The sequence below is a fragment of the Drosophila tropicalis genome, unplaced genomic scaffold (assembly GCF_018151085.1).
Source record: "Drosophila tropicalis isolate 14030-0801.00 unplaced genomic scaffold, ASM1815108v1 contig_593, whole genome shotgun sequence".
NCBI classification, from domain to species: domain Eukaryota; kingdom Metazoa; phylum Arthropoda; class Insecta; order Diptera; family Drosophilidae; genus Drosophila; species Drosophila tropicalis.
The window spans coordinates 19611853-19635882 of record NW_027173070.1 but is presented as its reverse complement, the minus strand read 5'-3'; the positions used below and the strand labels follow the sequence as shown (position 1 = coordinate 19635882).

The 24030-nt window shown below is 36.9% G+C and overlaps 4 protein-coding genes across 4 annotated transcripts; 2 read left to right on the top strand and 2 right to left on the bottom strand.

The window, feature by feature from the left end:
- The first annotated feature begins 399 nt into the window (after positions 1-399).
- On the top strand, positions 400-3963 carry LOC137577146 (MOXD1 homolog 1). Its single transcript, XM_068290540.1, has 6 exons — positions 400-925; positions 1267-2023; positions 2095-2258; positions 2326-2845; positions 2914-3080; positions 3141-3963. Exons 1-6 carry the CDS (start codon positions 557-559, stop codon positions 3309-3311), a joined length of 2148 nt encoding a protein of 715 aa, XP_068146641.1. The 5' UTR covers positions 400-556; the 3' UTR covers positions 3312-3963.
- Positions 3964-4936: 973 nt separating this feature from the next.
- RpL38 (ribosomal protein L38) lies at positions 4937-5486 on the bottom strand. The gene is made up of 2 exons (XM_068290541.1): positions 5358-5486; positions 4937-5290 (listed from the first exon to the last, which is right to left on the bottom strand). Exon 2 carries the CDS (start codon positions 5288-5290, stop codon positions 5078-5080), a length of 213 nt encoding a protein of 70 aa, XP_068146642.1. The 5' UTR covers positions 5358-5486; the 3' UTR covers positions 4937-5077.
- Positions 5487-6030: 544 nt separating this feature from the next.
- Positions 6031-10455, top strand: p120ctn (adherens junction protein p120). The gene is made up of 4 exons (XM_068291974.1): positions 6031-6177; positions 7675-8506; positions 8613-9169; positions 9231-10455. The coding sequence occupies exons 2-4, from the start codon at positions 7683-7685 to the stop codon at positions 10169-10171; spliced, it is 2322 nt and encodes a 773-aa protein (XP_068148075.1). The 5' UTR covers positions 6031-6177; positions 7675-7682; the 3' UTR covers positions 10172-10455.
- Nipped-A (Transcription-associated protein Nipped-A) lies at positions 10321-23815 on the bottom strand. The gene is given in 22 exon segments (XM_068291973.1): positions 10321-11263; positions 11326-12540; positions 12601-12729; positions 12791-13327; positions 13395-16191; positions 16256-16406; positions 16466-16757; positions 16820-17230; positions 17232-18407; positions 18528-18823; positions 18884-20276; positions 20346-20963; positions 21030-21227; positions 21294-21437; positions 21495-21582; positions 21647-22019; positions 22096-22234; positions 22304-22394; positions 22464-22630; positions 22717-22914; positions 22969-23154; positions 23507-23815. Coding segments are annotated over 22 exon segments (11406 nt in total). The 5' UTR covers positions 23744-23815; the 3' UTR covers positions 10321-10693.
- Positions 23816-24030: the final 215 nt, after the last annotated feature.

Sequence of the window (24030 nt, the reverse complement as noted above, 5' to 3'; positions counted from 1 at the left end):
GGGTATATTACAGAGCATGTAGGCATTGTCTTTTCTTAACAACTTCGTTATTTTTCGAACTATTGTCGAAATTATTGTTGAAATTTAATATTAGTAAGCTTATTACACTTATAAACGACTCTGCCAAATTTGATTAAGATCGGGTGACTATATCATATAGCTCCCATAGGAACGATCGGCCGAAAACAGTGACTTTTGTCAACAACTTCGTTACTTTTAACGTGATTGCTTTGTAGTTTAATCTGTATCTGTTAATGACTGTGCAAGGGTATACAAACTTCGGCCCGGTCGAAGTTATCCCCGGCCCTCTGGTTTTTTTGTTACCTGGGTTGGAGTACACAGGCTCGCTCTTTTGCATGTATTGGTGTATGTGTGTGCGTTTGTTGCTTCGAAACATCTGCCGCCGGCCAGCGAAATGGAACGCGTCCTAAACATTTTATTTGTGTACATGTACTCGAGATCGCCAGTTGTTGTTGCAGTAAATGCAGAAATAAAGTATTTTTGAGTGACGAAAATTTCAAGATCATCTGCAATTGATTACAAATAGATTGTGCAAATGTTGCTTCAAGGAATTGCACAGTTGTGCGCTTTAATTATAGTATTTCAATCCGGAAGTTCCAGTTCTTATCCTCAAACTGATTCAGCACACACACACAGCCATCATCACGTTCACGCTCCAAGGGAGCACGATGTAGTCGACAAGCGTGGGTCCGTTCAGCATCATAACTGGCAGCGCCAGGAAGTGATGGACTCGAATGGACTGTATTTATTGCAATGGTGGATCATCGGCGATGAGATTCACTTTGCGGTTACGGTAAATACACAAGGATTCATTGGACTTGGATTTTCCAAACATGGAAATATGGCAAGCGCGGATATGGTGCTCCTATGGGTTGATGATCGAACAGGAGAACGGAATGCTTTGGTTAGTTCACATTCTATACACACATACATACATATTCTTGTTGGTGTATTTACACACACACACACACACACACACACATGTATATATGTAGATGGGTTCGCACAATTTCCGCTGCAATCCATCTGAAGCCCACAAAGTGGTGGTGAAATATTGAAATTCTATCGCCCTGCATGTTTTGGCAGTATTTACTTTAGATACATGCTTACAAATCGTTTAATAGGGGAACATTCTATGGCGAAATAAAGATGTTTTCCATTTTGATTCCTTATTTCGTTGAGAAGTTTTAAAGCATCATCAATTAAGTGTTCTGTAAGAGTAATCGTTTGCCTCTTTTCTTAAAGGATTGCCATGGATCAACACATCAGCCGCATGGAGCACCCCTGCAAGATGATACACAAAACTATCATGTTGTTGGCGGTTATCAGAATAATACTCACACGCACATGGAATTTAGGCGTCAAATTGAAACATGCGATCCCTATGATTTACCCTTCACAAGGGATACTATTAAAGTTCTTTGGTCATATGGTGACACCGATCCGATACACGGCAGTTTAAAGGGTCACGGCCAGAACCGAGGTGCCAAGTCCCTGCATTTGTTGGGTCCCTTGTTTCGCAAGCATCCCAATCATGCGCCCCACTCAACTGACAAGTCACCGGTGAATAAGTGGGACGTTACGGTCAATAATGTGACAATCGAACCATCGATGGATAACCTCTATTGGTGCAAAATTGTGCGGGCTCCAAAGCTGAACGAGAAGCAACATATTATTGGCTATGAGGCATTGTTGACACGCTCTGGAAAGTCCCACAAGAATCTGGTCCATCATATGAATCTGTTTGAGTGCTCAGTTAAATCCTTTCCTGGTTCTGATCCCGCATCGTGGGATGTTTGGGTTAGAAGCTCTGGCACTGTATGCAATAGTAATCTTTTAACGCCACGCGATTGGGATTCCTGCTCTACTCCAGTGGCCGTCTGGTCAATTGGTTCCACTGGACAGTTTCTACCTCAACATGCTGGCATACCCATAGGCGGATCGTCGGGTGCTACATATTACATGCTCGAAATTCACTACGATAATCCCAATGATATACATGGTAAGTTAAAAGTTTACTCGATCAGATAACGATGACAACTTAAACGTTGGTTTTCCCTTTTGTATATATAGCCATCGATCATTCTGGTTTTCGAATACACTACACACAACATCTCCGTCCAAATGATGCGGGTATTTTTATGAGTGGCGTATCTGTTTCCGATACTCAACTAATTCCACCCCATCAAAAATTGTTCCGTAATGTTGGTATTTGTGGGCCAGCATGCTCCAGCGTGGTACGTATACATTTACCTTCAGTTATCTGTGAGTGATTAATTATTGTAAAACTATATTTATCTGCAGATGTTTCCGGATGATGGTATTAAAATTGTATCTGTCACATTGCATTCGCATCGCGCTGGTCGCAAAATGAGCTTGCGCCATATCCGAAATGGTCTGGAATTGGAGCGCATCATCGAGGACGATAACTATGATTACAGATATCAACAAGTCCATCAGCTGGCCAATGAGACAGTCGTCTTGCCGGGTGATTACATCATAACAGACTGCGCCTATGAGACACTGCATCGCAGTCGTCCTACCTTTGGTGGATATTCCACCAAACAGGAAATGTGTTTGTCATTCATCACATATTATCCGAAAATTGATTTATCTGGATGCTATAGCATGACACCGGTGCGGGAGTTCTTCGAAATGTTTGGAGTCCTTCAGTTCTATTCGCTAAACATGACAGATGTTGAGAACTTATTTCTCTATAATGGGAACCTTTTGGACTATATACCAAATACGATATACGCAAAGACAAAGAAAAGTCACGCTAATATGAGCGCTGAGGATATACTTTACGAGGAGTCCTTATTGAGTAAGTTAATATGAGATATTCGTTGGTTTTGATTTTATTAAAAACCATTTCAATTTTCTAATTTTCAGACAAATTGCTTATATCAGATCCTGTTGAATTTCACGATCGTTCTTTCATGTCTCATCTAAACCAATTACCTTGGTCAGAGCCGCTATTTACCAAACGTGTTGAACAAGCGATGATAACTGGAAAACATATGACCTTTTGCCGCATCGCTAATGAATCTATATCAATTGTAAGTTTTTTTAAATTTACAAATCATGTTCATCTAATTAAAAAATAATATTCCTTTCAGCCCTCGGAGATAATACGTTATCCAAATTTTACAACATTTGTTAAACAGCCCAGCTCTTGCCCCTATCATACATTCATTGATAGCGCTCAATTAAGTTCTCAGAGTTCCAAGATAATTCCAGTGGGTTTGCCCTTATGGCTTTTAGTACTAATGCAGCTAAGAAATTCGTAACCTTTAAGTACTTACAGCATATAGCACATGGTGTTTTTGGTTTTTAAAATTTGATATACTTTTAAAAAAGTAAACGCTTTGAAAATCTATAATTAATCGACCAAAAATAATAAGGTACTAGTGAAAACTGACAATCATATATTATAAGTAAATCATTTGTTCAGACCGAAAACGAAGAACAGCTAACAAATCTAACTATAATGTAAGTATGTACGTATAAGCATACACACATACATAGTCTGCTGATCTCTTTTATATTTATAAATCGTCCTGCTTTAACTCCGTTTCTTATGTATTCAAACGATGTGAAATTGCAGATGTTTTTGCTAACTAAACCTACATTACTCCTCCTTCATCACGAAGAAGTCTAGTTATTACTTAAATAAGTTTTGTTTGTCACTCTCTCAAGCGATTCAGTACACAAATTCAAAATGAAAACACCAAAGTCTTGAGATACATTTGTTCGACCAGAGTTGCTTAGTGGGAAAGCCATTTTGTGTAATTCCAAAGATTTAGAAACCACCTTATAAAATAACTTATTTTAATCTTAATTATCGATGTAAGAATATATAAATAAAATTTTATACACATTGTAAAATTGTATTCTCAGAATTAAAGCCATTCAAAATACATTATATACAATTTTCGAAAACTAACTTTTTAAACCCCTGAAGAGGTCAACAGGTAAAAATTATGCCTGGCAATACATAATCGTATATGAATAGTTGTTGCGATTCCCAGAATAGAAATGGTAATTGTTATTTAAGTGTTTCTTAACTAATTCCATGAATTGTAATAGTTGACCAATATGTTTTGTCATATTTGGGAGTTAAATTCTTTTTAGAATTACAAAATAGTAAACTGCAAATATATAGATCATACATATATGTATGTAGTTTCAATCTATCCGCTGTAAAATATATTATACTATAAAGACTTGCTTATTCATAGGAGTTTATCAATATAACTTGGTTAGTAACAGGTTTACATTCAAAGGTGTAATTCTTCATTGGATCAACCTCGGATAACTATATACGTTCGTCTAGGTTTAACATAGTTTACTACACACAAGTTCTGGAATTTAGAAGAATCCAGCGTCGTCCAGCGTCGTTAATTACTAGTTTTGCATTGTTCCTTATTTGACATACGGCTTAAGTAAGAATTTTATACCTATTCCAAATTTTATGTGCAGAATGAGAGCCAAAAGACTTTGCTATTCTTCAAGAATCTTGAGTGAGCGACATTTTAACTAAATTCAGCTCCAACATTGTCAATTGTGACTCCCAGTTATTCATATATCCACTATATCAACATGGAAACGAAATTCTTCCCGGCTAAACCTGGATTCATAGTAGATAGAGAGTAGGAATGTTTTCTATGAATGGTCTTATATATAGAACTCGGCGGGTTACACAATTAGTATCCAAACATATAGAGCCTGAGGATTCACAATTCTACATCTGGATCTACAGCCAAAACTTCTAGCAAGGGCAAGTTGTGACAGCGCCGTCACATTAACGTTGTTTAAAAACAAAATACTACTACGTCGACAGCAACAGCACTTGCAAATTTTTCACTGGCGAATCAAACAAAAAAAGATCGATTGAATTGATAGTTCACGTTAATTGGTTGATTGTGTTACCGGTGTTCCACACATTGACAACACCGATTTTACAAAGAATGCATTTTATTTTTATTAAAACTTAATTCAAGCCACCGCGACACGACCATCGAGATATTCGACGATGCGTTTGGATACAATGCATTTACTTGACTTCCTTAACTTGCAGGCCTGGGGGCAGAGACTGTTTAATTTTGTCAGCCTTCTCCTTATCCTGCACAACCAGTGTGTAGAGGAAGCGAGAGCAACGAATCTTGAACTTGGTGTTTGTGGGATTCTTCTTGATTTTCACGGCACGCGCATCGGACCGACGTGCTTTGTTGAGGAAGTCCTTGACTTCTTTAATTTCACGTGGCATCTGTATAAAAAAATAGTAAACAACAGTTTAGCAATTGACGACTTTACACATTTAATTCAAAACTCACATTGGGTAGTTACTTTTTCAGATGCTAAAACCCAAAATTTACGTACTACACGTTCAGAAGTACGGTAGAAAAGGAATTTTTTATTTCCGGCTGTCAAACTGAGTAACGCGCAGGGTTGCCTTGGCGAGTTATCGGTGTTGTAAAATGAACATTTTATAGTGTGTCAAGGTAGCGTCGCTGTGTAATTACTAAATTGTCATTTGCGATAGGAAATTCATAAGAAATTATAAAAAATTTAATAGGTAAGAAATTTATCTAAACATCCTGTCATTAGATTCGTTTTTAAGTTTAAATTTTTTTCATTTTGATATTTTTAATTCTATGGATAACGACGATTTCCATTTAAAACTTTTATATATTTGCAAACATTTTCATAATTGATTCTTACTCATATTGTATTAAGAATAATAGGCCACAGATCGCTTAATAATTAACTCGGACATATTTTGATTTTAAAATCAGACTGACATTTCGAGCATCTTAAGATAATTATTATTTTTTAGATTAAAAAACATTTTTGAAAAATAGGTGCAATTTGAAATATGTTTAGTTTCTGTTGTTTAATATTCTGGAATCAAATTTTAAAATCATTTTGAGAAATAATGTTGCCTTCAGAACAAATTTTGTACGATAGAAACTATCGATTGCTGGGCGAATTCAAGCTGGGCAACTCCACAATAATGCCACATGAATTCCTAATTAGTGTTAAAAAAAATAACAATTTTTTGTTGGCCTGAGTGATTCAATTTGCAGATGAATGATGCCACATTAATTTCGACTATATAGTTTTCAAATCTATATTCAAAAATCAAATAAGAAGGTAAGTTTAAACGGTGGAGTTAACGGAGAATTTAAGTTTGCAAGTTTCTTAGGCTGGGCTTATAAAATCTATGTATGTATGTACATACATACATATATACATAGAAATCTTTAATTAAAAATGCAGTAGTTGCACTTGTGTGCAACTAGGCATAAACCCAATGTGTACATGTGAGTCATTATTATTGATAAAATATCAAAGTGTATTCTAATGTAAAAGCGGCATAGCTCAAACAACTCCCGGTTAGTGTGAAAAATCGATAATCTGTTTTTATGTACATACACAGAGTCTTGTGGACATACATACATACATATGTACATACATATATGTACATACGAATGTACATACTCAACGCTCGTCTTCGGTTCAGTGAAATTAATTTGAATAGTGAAGTTTCGCATACACAAATACATTCATATACAAATGTATATACTCGTTTGTTTGTATGCACACTTTCTTTGTGTATATATGTGTCATATTTAAATGAATTTTTTTTAATTTAACGTAAACAAGTGAATATATAATGTAGGCGCGATTGATAATCGTTTTATTGTATGCATGTATGTATTCACTACATATACATTCTTTCAAAAGGGGCGTGGCATTTGCTTTTACATACATTATGTGTACATCGGCATAAATATATATATATATATTTATACTTAATACATACATATGTATGTATGTATAAAATCAAATTAGACCGAACTTGGACCTAACTCAAGTTATATCAAACATTAGCCACTTGTCACCTGCCTTGCCTTGCCTTGTGCCGGTGTGTGTATGTATGAAAGCCAAAACGAATTCAATTTCAACTTTACTATGAAAATTTACACCCTTCTTTTATTTATTTATTTTATTTAGCAAGCATCATAAACTTTACTAATAGTTGCTTAAATAAATCGTTTTTTTTTTTTTAACAAACGTCCAATGAATTGGATGGGTCTTAAGTCTTGTTTCCCAAGTATATCTGGGGATTTATTTAATGCATTCATATCATTCCATTGCTCATTGCTTATCAAAATTAATTTTTAAAAAGTGCACGTTCAGTGCACTCCACCCCACCCATTACCAATCGCCACAAGCAATCGCATTCCAATTATTTCTACTGATATCACGTTGCTCAATAATTTCCGTAATAATTACCTTTTATACTTAAAAAACATAAAAATAGCACTTTTAATTACTCGCAAAGACAGATACAATTTCAAGATACATATTTATTTTTACCAAGCAAATCAAATCAAAAATATTCAATGAATTAGTTTAGTAACACAGTATGAGGAGACATGTAGTAGTTTGATATAAAATATGTCGATTTACGATGATTTAAGATAAAATTATGTTTATATGTTTGCATTTTTGTTAGTAAATGCAGCTTGTTTTTATTATAAAAACATAATTTTCGATTGTCCAAGAAGTTAAAAACTTTTCAAATATATATATAAAGTATATGAATAAAATTGCAATTATATAAATGTTTTATTTATTTTTCAGCTGTCATCATGAATCCTGCACAGAACTTGAATATGGACCCATCGCTGGTACCAGAGGCTGGCCATATGCAGGCCCAATATACGACATTTCAAAATTTTGAACAATTCACTGCAGCTGGATACACAAATGCACCGATCTATATAACAAAGCCACCTGGAATTGGAGCCATATCACAAATTGGGCCACATTGTTCGATAATTGGTCAGCAGAATAAACTTGATGCCACTGGCCAAGAGGTGGCTATTCCTGGCATTGAAAATCATTCAATGGCCCCAGCCGTGCGGTACATTCAAGCTGGACAATTTGATGATGCACCCGATTATGGTGTATCCGGTATGCCCTGTGCTGTTGAATCGCACTATGCCGATGAATCGGTGGTACCTTATGGCTACACCACAGAAGCTCAGTATGGGCTGGCTGGAGCTAGTACCAGCGTAAAACCATTTACTGCAAGGCCTTTCGATGACAATTTGAATGGATCGGACGTTGTGCGTGATGCACAATGCAGACCCTTCGATGGACAAGTCGATTTTAAATTACCACAATTTGCCATGGCTTCCCTAAGTTCAGTGCCTCCCCGAATTGGAGAGAAGGATGATTTTATTGGCGGATCTGATAGTGACCTATGCTCAACAATGCGGTGGCGCGATCCTAATCTGTCTGAAGTGATAAGCTTTCTAAGCAATCCCAATAATGCGATTAAAGCCAATGCGGCGGCATATTTGCAGCATTTATGTTATATGGATGATCCAAACAAACAACGTACAAGATCTTTGGGTGGGATACCACCGCTAATCAGATTATTGTCCTATGATGCTCCAGAAATTCACAAGTAAGCAATTATTCTGAGTTCGATTGCCTAAAAATTCAATTTAGAACGCAGTATTATTATACTATTATTATATTCCATAAACTAAGTTGTTTTATTTTATTTTTAGAAATGCATGTGGAGCTTTGCGCAATTTATCTTATGGTCGACAAAATGACGAAAATAAACGTGGCATTAAAAACGCTGGTGGAATCGAAGCTTTAGTTCATCTTCTTTGCCGATCTCAAGAAACCGAAGTTAAGGAATTGGTCACTGGAGTTCTTTGGAATATGTCGTCCTGTGAAGATATTAAGCGGTCAATTATTGATGAAGCTCTAACTGCTATTGTGTGCAACATTATAAAACCACATTCCGGCTGGGATCCAGTGTGCTGCGGTGAGACATGCTTTTCAACTGTATTCCGAAATGCTTCCGGAGTTTTGCGAAATGTTAGTTCTGCTGGCGAACACGCACGAGGATGCCTTCGCAATTGTGAGCATTTAGTTGAGTGTCTCCTCTATGTAGTACGAACAGCCATCGAAAAGAATAACATTGGAAATAAGACAGTCGAGAATTGTGTTTGTATTCTACGCAATCTCTCGTATAGATGTCAGGAGGTAGAAGATCCCAATTACGACAAGCATCCGTTTATAACACACGAAAGGGTTATTCCATCTTCGTCAAAAGGTAAATATTTGACTCCCTTCAATTTTTGACTCATAATAAGTAATAAATTTATGTATTTTAGGTGAAAATTTAGGCTGCTTTGGAACAAGTAAAAAGAAGAAAGAATTGGCTCTTAGTGAAGCTCAACAGGACTGCAGCTTCTCGACAGAGTATTCAAAGAGTTCAACCAGCAATCAAATAAAAAAAGGTTACGAACAGCTATGGCAACCGGAAGTGGTTCAATATTACCTCTCATTACTTCAGAGTTGCTCTAATCCCGAGACTCTTGAGGCAGCTGCTGGAGCCATACAAAATCTATCTGCCTGCTACTGGCAGCCCAGCATTGACATTCGTGCTACAGTACGGAAGGAGAAGGGTCTACCGATATTGGTGGAACTGTTACGAATGGAAGTGGATCGCGTTGTATGTGCGGTGGCCACTGCCTTGCGAAACCTTGCTATTGATCAACGCAATAAGGAGTTAATTGGTAAATACGCAATGCGCGATTTAGTTCAGAAGCTTCCCTCCGGCAATGCACAACACGACCAAAACACCTCGGATGATACCATTACGGCTGTACTAGCTACAATAAATGAGGTAATCAAGAAAAATCCGGAATTCTCACGCTCGCTTTTGGATGCTGGTGGAGTTGATCGCCTTATGAATATAACGAGACGAAAAGAGAAATACACTTCATGCGTTATTAAGTTTGCTAGTCAAGTTCTGTACACCATGTGGCAGCATCACGAGCTGCGAGATGTATACAAAAAGAACGGCTGGAAGGAACAGGATTTCGTTAACAAAAACTTTTGTGCTCACAGTACACCGCCAAGCTCTCCAAATAATGCAAATAACACTCTTAACAGACCAATGGCATCTCAGGGACGTACGCGTTATGAGGATAGAACCATTCAGCGTGGTCCTAGTGCTTCTTATAGAAATAAAGATTCAACCGGTGGCGGTGGCGGAGGAGGTGGTGCCGGAAGTGCTGGGGGGAGGAGGTGGAGCAGTTATGTCCAATAATGAATCTGCATTGCTGTCTGAAATGGTTCGAAAACAATTATAAAGTGTATATTTGTTTGTTAATTATTTTATTAGAGATAGACACACCCACACACTCATAAACACACACACACACACAAAAGTATTTAAATCTTAAATTATTCATACAATTAACGATATAGTTTCTTTTATTTTGCATAGGTTTATAGTATTATAATCATAATTAATTGTAACAGATTAAATTCCTTATAAATCAAATATGCGGATATGATTACTTAATAAATAAAATAAGATATATCCATGTACATTAACTTTATTAATTTCAGCCAGAACTTTTGTAACAAACAAAATGGCTTAAATCGTTAGCTATCCAGCAAATCTATTCCACTGACAAACTGTTAATAGGTAATAATAGTTAGAATTCCTCTTTCCTGACACAATTCTGTCCTTGCACATTCCGAGACATTGTATTTAAAATTTTTTAATTTATTTGTCTTTCTAATACACATATAGATCGATATTAACTTTAATCTTAAAACTAACTTACAACCAAGGATGCCATGCGGGATCCATTCGGCAGAGGTTATCAATATTTGTGGCGGACTGTATAAGCATTGAGACTTTCTTCACTTCAATGCTATCGAAATAGGATATTTTGTTAAATCGCATCATTATAATGTCAACGGCTGCGTTAACAACATTAACTGTATGCTCCATTGAGTTGTCCAAATAACGCTCTTCATTCCCCTCCGATAGTTTGCACTCTCTAAAGCCTTTCTTTTGCAGCGTTATTATCTCATCCCGCAAAATGGTTTGTAATATAGAACTTAATTTATAATTTGGCTGAATGAAGCAACGAGCTGTGGCCACAATTGCCGCTGACAATGGTCCTGATATACCAATATTTGTGATAAACTCCCCAATATTTGGAGTTAAGCGGAATGGTACTGGTCTATGCTGATTCAGCTGGCTTTTCTCATCGTTAACATCAAATTTAAAATATGAGATGTTCATTAAACCTGAATCCTGATGAAGATACATCATATCGGCATTAAGCCGGGTCAAATTTAGGGCGTGTTCGCACAGATACGCTAAAGCCAATTGCAGAGTAAGCTATAAAGAGAGTTCAATAAATATCTAAATGTTTTTCAATTGTTCGGGGTAGTTTTTCTTACCATTTTTCTAAACTGCCAAAAGTCGGTGGCGGCAGCAAATGTTTTTAGGGCCCATTGTTTTAGTAATGTCTTGGGAACCATTGTCCATTGAACTTCAGAAAATATTTCTCTCAGAATTGTATGCGAAGTTTGAGTTCCTCTCGCTTGAGCTTCAGAAAGCCGTTCATAGTATTTAACTATTGGCATATCATAGTCAATCTTATTCTTTTGACAGCATTTCTTGAATATTTTAAGTAACGAGACGCTGTTTGGATTATCTTCAGCCAAACGCATTTGCGGTGAAATTGGCACCACTCGAGGCACTGTAATATTCAAGAATCGCCGACTTGTTTCCTTTTGCTTCTCTAAATAGTAATTTAACATGCGCTTCAACTGAAGAACCCGCTCCTCACGTCGGGCATCACCAAGTCCGGAATCCAAAACCACTAAATATGGATAAATTTTACCATTTGTGCCCCGAATATATAATCTGCGTGCAGCAGTATTATTCTTCTGAACTATTTCTACTCGTGGCATAAATCTTGCAATACGAACATAATAATGCGATGACGACGGAATCAACAATTCTCCTGGAAGTTCGACTTCCGCTGTCTTTTGGCTAAAGTTCGATAGAAATCTGCATTTGTCTTCTATCAAGAAAGATGTGGGCAGTTTTTTGACTTTAGTTTCCAAAACCTTTATCCATGTTTTCAGTTTTGATATTAAATTGTGTAGTTTCATGGCACCAGGTTTTGAAAAATCAAAATCACTTGTAAATTGTTCTTTCATTTTTTGGAACACAGGATCCTGGAAAGTAACTTGCGCCCGTCGTGCTAGAGATTCGGAAGCAGCAGAATTCGATATAGACGAAGTGACTGACCCTGGCACGTTTTCAATTCCAATGCCAAACGTTGATCCCAGCTTCTTGACAAAGTGCAGCGTATGCGGAGTTATGGTGGCATTGACCACTGTGTTTCTATTTTCAAATGCTATGGCATAACATTTGATTAATCCCTGACGAAGCTGGCGGAGTACCTCTTCAGTCCAGCTCTCCCTGAACCAAACCATTTGATCTACGATTCCCTCCAGAGAACTTAAAATGGTAGGATGCACTTCACGTTGTAGTTGCATAACTTTTGAGCATCTCCACATTGGAGGCGTCGCTTTGATGGGATTTACAGATTGGGCAGTCATTTGATTATTTCTTCCGCATCCCGAAGACATGTTTTCAGAGTTCTATTAGAAAATAGATATTAGTACACAGCGAATATATATATACATATAGGTATTACTTACCGATGTTGAAAACTTTCCAGCAAATACCGCTTGTTCCGCTGATTTGTGCTTCTCCCGTTGCTCAATTTTCAGCGTTAAGTAAAGAGTGCGAATTGGAAAGTATACTGCCTGAGGATACAGTCTACCGATCTACAGAAAATTCAAAAATTTATTCACAATCCTAGACAATCTGTATAAAGCTAAAACTTACTTGGCTTAGGAGATTCAATATTACATCACCATCAAATTGTTCCAGACAACACAACAATTGTGATATCCAGGGTAACCAATAGGATGGTGGAATACCCGAAACATATTTTTCCAATGTGCTTATTAAAGTGTTGGCCGAGTTATCGTAGGACAAGAACCAAAGGACCTTTGCAATATATTTTCTTGTTTTACTCTCATTCTGATTACGACAGGCATGTAGATAACAGATTAAAGCATTTACTGCCACTGAGATTTGTTTTTCTTTTAAATAAATCTGTTCCATGTAGTCTCCCCACATGGCCCATGCCTTGGTAAGACCGTCGTGAAGCTGTGCCGCGGCACTAAATGATTTTCCAGCCTCTTCAGTGCGGCCAATTTGGGCCAAGAGCAGGCCCTTTAGTGCGTAGAATTCTGCATTCATTTCGCCTGTGAAATACTTCAAATTGGTTGATTCAATAACTTCAAGGGCCTCGTTAATTTCATTTCTTCCCGATGTCGATGGCATTTGTAAATAGCATTTTACTTGTTGTCGTATTTTCTGAGAGAGAAAAGCAAGAAAAACTCATTATTATTTTGAATTTATTATTTACATTATTACATCTTACCTGGAAACAATCGACGATGGGAACCGATGGAATAGTGTAGATGCGGGACAGTGTCTCTTGGCAAACTCCAGTTAGATTATGCTTCCTAGCAATTTTACCAAAGGATATGATTGCTTGGGCTGATGCATGAACTCCTAGCATTGTACTTCCTGTATCAGATTGCTGCTCCAGATGTTGTGTTATAATTTGATAGTGATGTTGCCTCCAAGTGAATATGTCACTCCAATGGGACAAATCATCTGAAATAATGGGTAAGCGATTGCGCCACGTCTTCACAATCGCTTTCATATCGTGCAACGATGAATTACGCGTTTGCGTCAAACCCTGATGGATTTGACTGGCTTCATGAAGTTCCATAATCTGCTGTGATGCTTGAAGATAGGGTAAATGTATGTGGGACACAATGCTGGGTAACCGACGCCATTCTCGAATACATAGACTCGATGCAATCTCAACAAATCGTTCAACACTGGCCGTTTGTCTCTCTTCTTGATGTAAAATGGATAGATAACCCTTGTAAAGATTCAATTTAAACCCATAATGCTTGGTATAACATTGTTCCGTTTTGGCTAATGCATTTTTCATTAGATTCCAGTCAGGTACTCGCCATGAGCTTTCGAGAATTAGGAACATGTTTTTCTCTTTGTTCGTTTGAGCATAATCTAATAAAATATCCCACTGATTGAGTTCTTTGGCACAACGCATCCAATGTTTTTCCCACAAAAGCAGTTCACTGTTAATGTCCGTGTTTATTAGTCCGCTGTTTAAATCTTGCTTGAATTTCGTCATAGCCAGGTCATAAGCACCTTGAGCTTCTTCAAAGAAACCCATTTGTTCGTATGAAACTGCAACATTTGTTTCCGGATAATGCGCAAATTTCAACCACAGTCCTGCCCATAAATCCTCCTCATGCATGGCTGAGTACATTTTGGAGAGGGAATCGTATATGTTATTCAATTGTTGTGAATCCATATCAGGTTGATTGGTATCCATGTCCTCCACATTAGCATCGTTTCGTGTGGAATGGGCCGTTGCCAAATCCTCTAGAACCAATATAGCCCGGTGCCATAGATTATGAGACTTGCCCAAGTAAGTAAGTAGATTCGGTGGAATATATATTGTCGGACTACATTTGGTTAAACTTTCAACAAATGTGTTCAGCGTACTTGGCGAGCAATCCTTTTGATTTACATTTGTGCCAGAAGAAAGGAATGGTATTAGTTCTTTTGTGATGTTGTATCTTTGATCTTCCGAAAATATATTCCATATGCGTGGAAAAATGGATAACCAAACGCTCTCTGCCAGCTGTGTATCCACGTGGCAAAGTTGTGATGTAGCTACTAGCATTTGATCAGTTCGTATATTTCGATTTGCTTCAAGAAATTCAGCTTGCTTGTAAATCAATTCAATTAGAGTGTCTCGCCGACTGGGCAATATCAGTTGACAATCCTCTTTTCGAACAGCTGTGAATTCGAGTTTTAAATCAATATCAAACACGTCGTCTTTATCATCAACGGTTTGAACATTCTCAAAGGATTCCGACTGCGATGATAGGAACGATACAAATGAATTTTCCTGAGAGTCCGTCGAATTGGTTGGAATCACAGATGTTATACTTGGAATTTTGAACGCTTCGTTGGAGCATTGAATTTGAGTCATTGTGTTTGCTGTCAATATTAATAGCTCAATGCATTGTTTTATCCAATAATGCGATCCGATTGTGTCCCAAGCCTGTGAGCAGATTATGTATAACAATCTATCATGAAGTCTGCGTCGCATTGAAGCGTCTAAAATTTCGAAAAATTTAGCACGAATATGTGGATTTTGGAAGCGCAAGCCATTAAGGAACGCTCCTTCCAGTTTGCTTGTTAACTCCGTTTGCTTGAGCACTTCATCCCGATATATATAATTAATTATTTCCAAGAAATGAACATTAAGTTCAATTTCATCGGCAAATTTCTTCTCGACGTTTTGCATTAGTTTCACCAATAAGCCAGATTTTTCACGAATGGATGGAACTTGGGTCATAATGTTTGGTTCCTTTGTCTTGACCCAGTCATCAAGCATTTTAATAATACATTTGATAATTTTCACCTCCGAGCTTTTCTCAATCAGGCTAACCAAAATTGTTCCGATGAAAAGTTTTCTAATCTCCACACTCATAATGAATATTCGATTCTTGATCAATTCCAATGATAATACCAAAAGTTCCAGGGCTAAAGAATTCGAATCAGCGGGCTGGGCATTTGCAGTGGTATTACCATTATTATTTATATGATCTTTTGTCAAACGATTGAGAACTCTGATAAACTGCATGAGTATTCGATCGATATAGCTGGGATTATTCGATGTACAGGCTTTCAGTATCATCAATGTTCCAAATAAGGACGAAGCATTTGGTTGTGGACTCTTCTCATAGAATGTAAGATTATCAGTTATCATTTTGCTAATAGCACTATATAAAACATCAAGATCATCGTGCTTATGCTGGGAGTCAGGTGGAAATATTGTCATAAGTCGTGTCAAAAACATATGCATTAATCGAACAATTCGAGTGTTTTGATGAATTATACATAGCGAAAGACCACGCTGTACTGGTCGCACAATATTCACTAATTGCTCAGCATTCAAGATGGTTGTCAGGAATGTCAAAAAGTCAATGCCAGTGCATATATTATTCAAGTTGTGATGGGGTGTCTCCACCGTTGTGAGTACCTTATCAAGCCAATTTAGCTTAATATCAAAAGGCTGTGGCCAAATTTCGGGTCGCATTGCCATTTTTAACAACATAACACACCTAAAATGAGAGGCGGATCAAGCGGATCAAGAAGGATTTGCAAATAATACACTATGTTTTTTACCTTCTTGATAAACTTTCGCCGGGAGAAATAATTCCTGGTTGAGGATCATTAACTTGACATGCTAAACGAACCAAAAAGTTCAGCACTGTATCGCAATAGGATTTGTCTATAGACCGCAGAACGTCCTCAGACTTGGTAAACGGTCCGGCACCTACATATTTATTTAAAAATAAGTTTTTTTTGAGTAATTAAACCAAAAATTCCACTTACCTTGTGCTGAGGAATCTCTGTTTTCTCCAGATTTCTTGCGCAATTCTACTGCATCCGTTCCTGGTCGCTTAGTTGTGGCTGGTTGGCCATCTCTGACCATCTCATCTTCAGGTACATCTATTTTTGCCTCTCTTTCATCCTCCTTAATGCGATGTAATTCCCATTTAATAATAACTTCAGCTAAGTCCACAGCTAATTTTTTATGTTCAATAGAAGCAGTTGGCGGAAATCCAAGACGCTGCATATAGTTGATTAGGTGCTGGACCAATTGATGTCGTACAGGGAAATACACCTATATAAAGAAGAATAGGAATAGAGTAAATTTAAGCTTTAAATGTCAAATAACAAACACACCTTGTAGTGCCTGATTATAAGTTGCAGTATGTGGAACAATTGTTGCATTGCATGACCCTCTTCAACAATTATTTTCTTTGTCCAATGCGTTAGCATTGTGTTGCCATCTTCCATACGCAGAGGCATAGCAGGAGTTAGTACGTCCAATGCCTGCTTAACAATTGGTCTGGCTTCCAGGGCATGTCCTTTTAGTAGAGAATGAAACACTTGAAGAACAATTTTCTTATGAATTGCCAATCTGGCTATTATATGGGCAAGCAACAGGTGTCCATGATAACGTGCCGTAGGATCCACAGAGTTTTTACTTAACAGACAGGGCCAAGCAAAGGTCATAAGGCGTCGCAGCTTATTGCCTTGTCTCTTATTATTGGCATCGCCATCGTGAATATGTTGAGATGCACGCTCGACCAAAAAGGCAAGCAAGTTGCAGCAATGCAATTCGAACTGCATCATCATACTGCTTATCGGGATCAAACACCTTATTGATGAATACGGAAACAATATTCTTTTCATCTTCCTGATATGGGGTCGGCGGTGCTCCAATTAACTTGTTGCCTTCTCCCTTGTCAAAGCTCACCGTGAAACACGGTATCAAAACGGCAGTGATTATTTTGGCCTTTAGTTCTTCAGAAATCGTATTGTTATTAAAATTTTCAACGAAATGGAAAAATGCATTTCTCTTCCAGTTGACGGTAAAACTCTGGGCCACAGTATTTTGTAAGAAATCCCGAAGAAAATAAACTTCAGGAATGAAATGCGAACAGAGTGCACGCAATAATTGAAAGAGCAGATCAATATCGTTTGTGTTATTTGAAAAGTACAGCAACAAAATCCTTCCAATCAAATGCCATAAATCGCATACAACGTTCTCAATGCATGTTACATAGAGATTATTTTGCCACATTTGCTTCAATGTATCTACAATATCCTGTCTCGTTGGTATCCACTGATCATCCAATTCCATTAATGTGAAAATAATTAAAACTGATTGATGTGCCACTTCATACTTTTGAGGTTGATTCAGATCGGTCGCACTATTTAAATATGTCAATAGCTTTGTATACTTGTGATTCTTAATCGCAGTTCTAAAAGATTGACCGTTTTCATGTTTTAAAATAAATATGAAGAATCTATTCCATTGGGCATCCATCATGATGGCCTCAATTGTGAATAAATCAACAGTCTCTGAGGGGAATCGTTGAAGAAATTTCAACAAAGCTTCGCGATAAGGACTAGAGGCTTCGATCATTAAATTATTCTCAGTTTGTAAAACAAGTTGGCATAGTTTCTCAATATATTTTGGCGAAGCCGATATATGGTAAAACATCTCAATGAGAGTAACAATTTTCTGTTCATACTCTCCACCTTTGGATGATGCAAAGAAGTTCATATTCTGATTTGTACATTTGTAATTGCCAACAAATATTTCAATAATTTTTGCACAATGCTGTAAGATCTGTTCACTTAGTTTCTCATTAAACATTTGGGGGAAAAGCTGAGTGAAATATGACAAGCGCTTTATGGCTGGAATTGATAAATTTCTATGGTCACCCAACTTTAATAGAAGTGGCCTCATTGCGGCTTGAATCTGAAAATTGAAAATGAAAAATTAAACTATCTATTTGCTTTCAATTAACTTCTGTATCTTCGTTGACAAACAGAAAGTATTTTAGATTATGTTTTATCTTTTTTCTAATTGCAGCTTTACCTTTTCCTTTTCAAGTGTTATTCCGGTTATGAAGTGTTTCATGCACATATAAGCAGTCTCCTGCAACTCTGGCTTGTCATTCTCCATAACTTTGAAGATGATATTAATAATTTTTTCCTTATAACCCACATCCGTGATGTAGTGGCAAGCAGCCAGAGCTCGTAAAGCACTCGTTCTTAGTGGTATTAGATTCGATACATTTTTATAGCAATCTAATTTAGCTAGAGTGGCATCCTCAGCTTCACTTAACGTGAGCAACTCGTGGAAAAACAACTTGTGGTATGTATTTGTTAAATCTGCAAAAATCAATTGATTATTAAGCTAAACAACGATATAGTATTAGTCAACCGACTTACCAATTGTAAAGAGTCGCGGCTCTAGGGTAGTACAAAATGTATTGCCATCCATTAAACCGATTTGTGCATTGGCTGGTTGATGGCGCAACAAATGTTTCTTGGGCGGGATAATGTCTGCTAGAACATCCTTATGGGGATCCATAACCTCTGAGACGGACTTCGATTGAATTGATCCGATGTGCTTAAGCAATATCATTGACTCTTCCCTGACTATGCAATTGGGGCTTGTGATGTGTCGCACCAACTCATGAATTACCTCATATGTGGCTTTAGTTTGCAAATCTTTGAGTTCATCATTACGATAGTTTACACTGATGGGGCTCAGGCAGATTTCCAGCATGGTTTTCATATAATTTTTGGTTATATCGATTGCCCCATTGGATACATCACCTTCGAGATCCATCAAAACGAACATGAATGCTTTTAGGAAATTGAAAAGATGTTGGTACAGAGCACGGAGGGACATATGCTTGCACAAGAATTGTATGGCTTGGCAACCGCCCACCTTTGAGTACCAGGGTCGGTCGTAGCAGAGGGCCGTCATTTTCTCAGCCAGATATTGAATTAATGGCAATTTGCATGCTCGTTCTTTGTTACCCATTATATTTGTGGCAGTATCGAGTATGATACCCATACAAGCTATGCCGGGTTTACACAGTTCCTTCTCTTCGTGTCCCATGCAGGCGGCCAAGGCATCGATAAGCACCATGGGATCGATTCCACTCGATGCATGATAGCCCTTTTGGGGAAAAGGTCCAGCCTGTTGAGCTATGGCCACCATTGTATAATGTCTTACAACTGCTGCCATAACCGGGCAAACGGAATCTCGTAAATCTTTGGTAGCTGAAGCAACCAGCATGCCAATTAGAGCTGTCTGATGAGTTCCGCGAACACTGACATCTCCAATTTTATGCTGGAATATCGACCAATTCATAATGTTGCTTTCCACAAAGTCAGCATGGGTGAATAGCTTTAATAGTATGTGCTTCTCATCATCAAGGCTTATAAATGCAGCCAGAAAACAGCGAATTACTTCCCAACTTTGACGTCTATAAAACTGATCGGTTGTATTCGAGCTCAATGCCCGAAAAGCGGACTCAATTGCTTCATCAACTGGGAACTCGATGGGGGCTTCATATTCTTGGAAATATGTTACAATTGAGATTATTGGCTTTTCGTTTTGATCATAGTGTAACGTTTGTGGTTCGACCATCATTTTCCGATTTCCGCCACCGAATTTGCCGAGGACACGAAAAGCGACCAATGCAGCGTTATCCTGATTTCTTAATGTTTTCCATAGAGCCTGCATTAATGCAGCCCTAACTGGCTGTATATGATCATACAGGAAGTCAGGTTGTAAATTATCTACACAAAGCTCCAATGTTCTCAAACCCTGAATAAAGTGAATATACATATATAATCATTTTTACATTTCTTACGGTTTCTACAATACAACACTTACTTGACTTATTAAGGTAGGAGAACCATTTAATGCAGAAACTAATGGATCCATTAACATTGGAAGATATGGCAGCAACGATGAAAGACGCACTGGAACCGTTAAGCATAGTTCCACAAAAAGATCACGCATATGTTGCTTGTGAAATCCACTTTGTAGACGATTCAGTCCTTCCAGTAAATTAGGTAACAATGGAAGAAATTCCTGATACAATAAATCATGGCTGCCACCCCCAATGGAACGAAACAGAGCCCGGAGTAATAAAAAATAATTGTACGGCTCATCCGAAATCAAAGCCAATTCCATTGAGCGGATCACAATTTTATGTAGATGCGGTCGTAGCATTTGCTCATTTTCCACTGGAAAGAGGCTAACGCTTCCAAATACTAGTTTGAATAGCCTCAGATATAAATTAGATCGTTCCACATTGGATCCCATTTCTTCCATTTTTCCCAGCAAATACTCTACCAAAACCGTTGCAAAAAGCGGTGAAGTTGTGGGATTCGCTAAAAATGAGTTTGCAACCACTTGAAGACTTTGGTTTTTATAAATCCTTTCAACCAAAAAGTCTATTGTTGTGGCAAATATTTCTTGGAAATTCTGCGAGTGCATCATTAGAAACTGCAACAAAACAAACAAAAAAATATAATATCTGTATTACATTTATAATATGCTTTGTGTACTTACTATTCCACTAAAGTGCTCTAAGACTTCTTTTTCCTCCTTGCTGCGTGATATTAAACCAGATGTACGCTGCTGATTTGGATTTACATTTATTGTATATATATCCAAAGCTTCCATTGCAAAATGAACCAACTCAATATACGTGCATAGAATCTCAGGACTAAATAATTTCTCTTGTGCTTGCGGACTTGTATCTGAGATCTGAAAGAAAATTCAAATGTTTCCCATTGCATAAGATCTGTTCATCGAATTGAAATGAGAGCTTACCTTTGAATTAAAAAAGCCCCAAGTAATAGTTTTAACTCCTCCTACAAGCGTTTTGACCAAACTTCGAAATTCAGCAACATTTACTGAGCAAACCCATTGAGCTCCAGCTGATGGTGTTTTAGCTTGCTCTCCTCCTATATTATCCTGGAAAATAAATAAATTTATTTCACGTACTAAACATCTTTTCATCAATCTACATACATCTTTTAATTCTGATACATTCATCATTGGTAGGGAAGATAGAGTGCCACTCAGATAACTTGATGATCCAGATTGTGATTGACCTTTGCTGCTCAAAGTACAAAAATAAGGCATATTTATTAATATTAATTTGGTTATATTAATGCGCCTACCATTTTTGAACAATTAATGGCAGCTGTATTTTGGCAATTGTTTCGAATTTTTTCACAAAGACCTTCAGTAGCTTCGCCAGAATTTGCCTTGAACGCTGTGGCTCAAGTTCACTGTGTTGGCGTAAACAGTCCACTAAATTTAACAACAGTTTGCAGGACATTGTCTGTATTCCCACGGCAAGTGTTTCATCGTGGACATTTTTGGAAAACAGATTAACGGCTTTTATTAAGACATCAAGACTTAAACTTTGGCGTACATGATGTGCCAAGTCTGCTAATGTTGAGTAGGCCAATGGGCGAATAGAATCCAATGTAACTCCTTTGCCAATAAGCAAATCCTCGTCAAATAATTTCTCTATAGACGGAATAAATTCTAGAAATTGATAAAAAAAAAAATTTTTAATGTTATAAATATATAAATAGATTCTTTTTTTCTAGCGTTAACTTACTTTGCCGCAAATCTGTGGCAAAAATATGCCGAGCCGCTATCAACAACTCTTTGCGGAGGTGTGCTGCTTCCTTTGGGCAGTTTGCCATTAGATTAAGCATTCCGTTTGTTACAGATAATGAATTGGCTAATACTACATCCTGTGTAAGATAAGAATGATGTTTAATTTTAATATTATAGAATAATTTAAATAAATTTCAAATAATTACCTGAAATATTCGCACAATATATGCCAAAAATGACAATGTTTTAATCTGAGCACCCATAAAGTCAACAAAAATTTCCTTTTGTGTTGAGTTTCTATAAATATGAATAAAAATGGTTACATTTTGTAAAAAAAAATTTCTAACAGTTTCTTTAAAAACTTGCCTCTGCATGACTGTTGGCTGCAAATTAATTGTAGTCAGTATTAATGGAATAAATTCAGAGACTTCTTGATGAACTGCATTTTTATATATCTGGTACATTAGAACGACAATGATTGGAAGCTCCTGGAGAACTTTCAATGATAGAACACCGCGGGGAAGAAGATTATACTAAAACGAAAAAAGGAATGAGTAAATAACAAAAACCATCAAAAGTATCCTTTATAAAAATGGACAAGGAATGTATAAATACTTACAATGATTTGCTGCGAATTAGATTCCAGTGGTTTATCCACATGAATTGTTTTTACTGAATAGGCTTCAGCCAATTGCATATCTATATTTAAGTCCTTGAGATCGGTTATCCAAATATCATTTGCTGTTTCAAAAATAGATGACAGATGATTTGGTAATTGCGTGTAGATATCCTTCACGAAGCCCAAAAACAGTTGAATCTAAAGGATAAAATGTTTTAAGTAATTAATTGAAAATATTATTGGAATACTTACTTCTGGGTTAAATGACGGTCGAAAATGTTTGTGGAGCTCAATTATTATACGAAGGCTCACAAGTACATTTTCTTCGTTGTCTGTTTTTAAGATTTTTAACATCATTGTTATAATACATTTAACGTGCTGTCTTAAATTCTCTGTTATTGGCAAACGATGGATCATTTCAAGTATTAATTTACGAATCTGTAAAAAAAATATAATGAGATATATTTATTAGTTAAGTATTTTTATGGGTGATTTTTTGACTTCTGGAAAGTCTTCAATTTCAACTGCTAAGAAAACAAGTTAAATTAATTTATTCAAATTTAATATATAAACTGTAAACAATTGCATCAAAAAGGTACATATGTATTTGCATTGCATTTCACAACAAATCATATAAAAAATGGGTAAAAAAAACAAACTTTTGTGGCTCACTGTTTGCAAGTACACACATGCATACAGCACGAAACATGCATGTATGTATGTACATACGCACACATGTTTGCCAATTTTTTGAGACTCCTGTGGATCCACGGCGGGATCAGATTCTTACGTGCTGCATTGTGTTTTCCTGAATAAACTGTGGTTCGCCTTCCTGCAATATTCGCATAAATATCTTGAGAGCATTCTCTAAAAACGATGGATACGCTGGACTCTGCATGATCATTTCGAAGTGCTCACTCAGCTCCTGTGTAGCCTTCAATTTGATTTCCTCCTTGGCGGATGGATCATTTAGTATATTTAAATAGTTCCGGAACGTGTTAACCGGAATATTTTCCGTGTGTGCCATTTTATTTTATTTTCATTAGATCACTTTAACATTAAATTAAATATTTTCGCAAGCCGGTGTAAACAATTCCGATTTGTGGTAAATGAAGAGGCAATACCAGGGATGGCAAACCATACCGAGCCACACTCGCAAATTTATCGTTTGAATCATGGAAAGGGAACGCAAGTAGCAAATTTTGTATACAATCATACATAAATATGTGTGTATATATGTAACTCAATATTGAAACTTTTTTTCTTTATATATATCATATTAATTGATCGAGTATATTATAGTATTTAAATTTT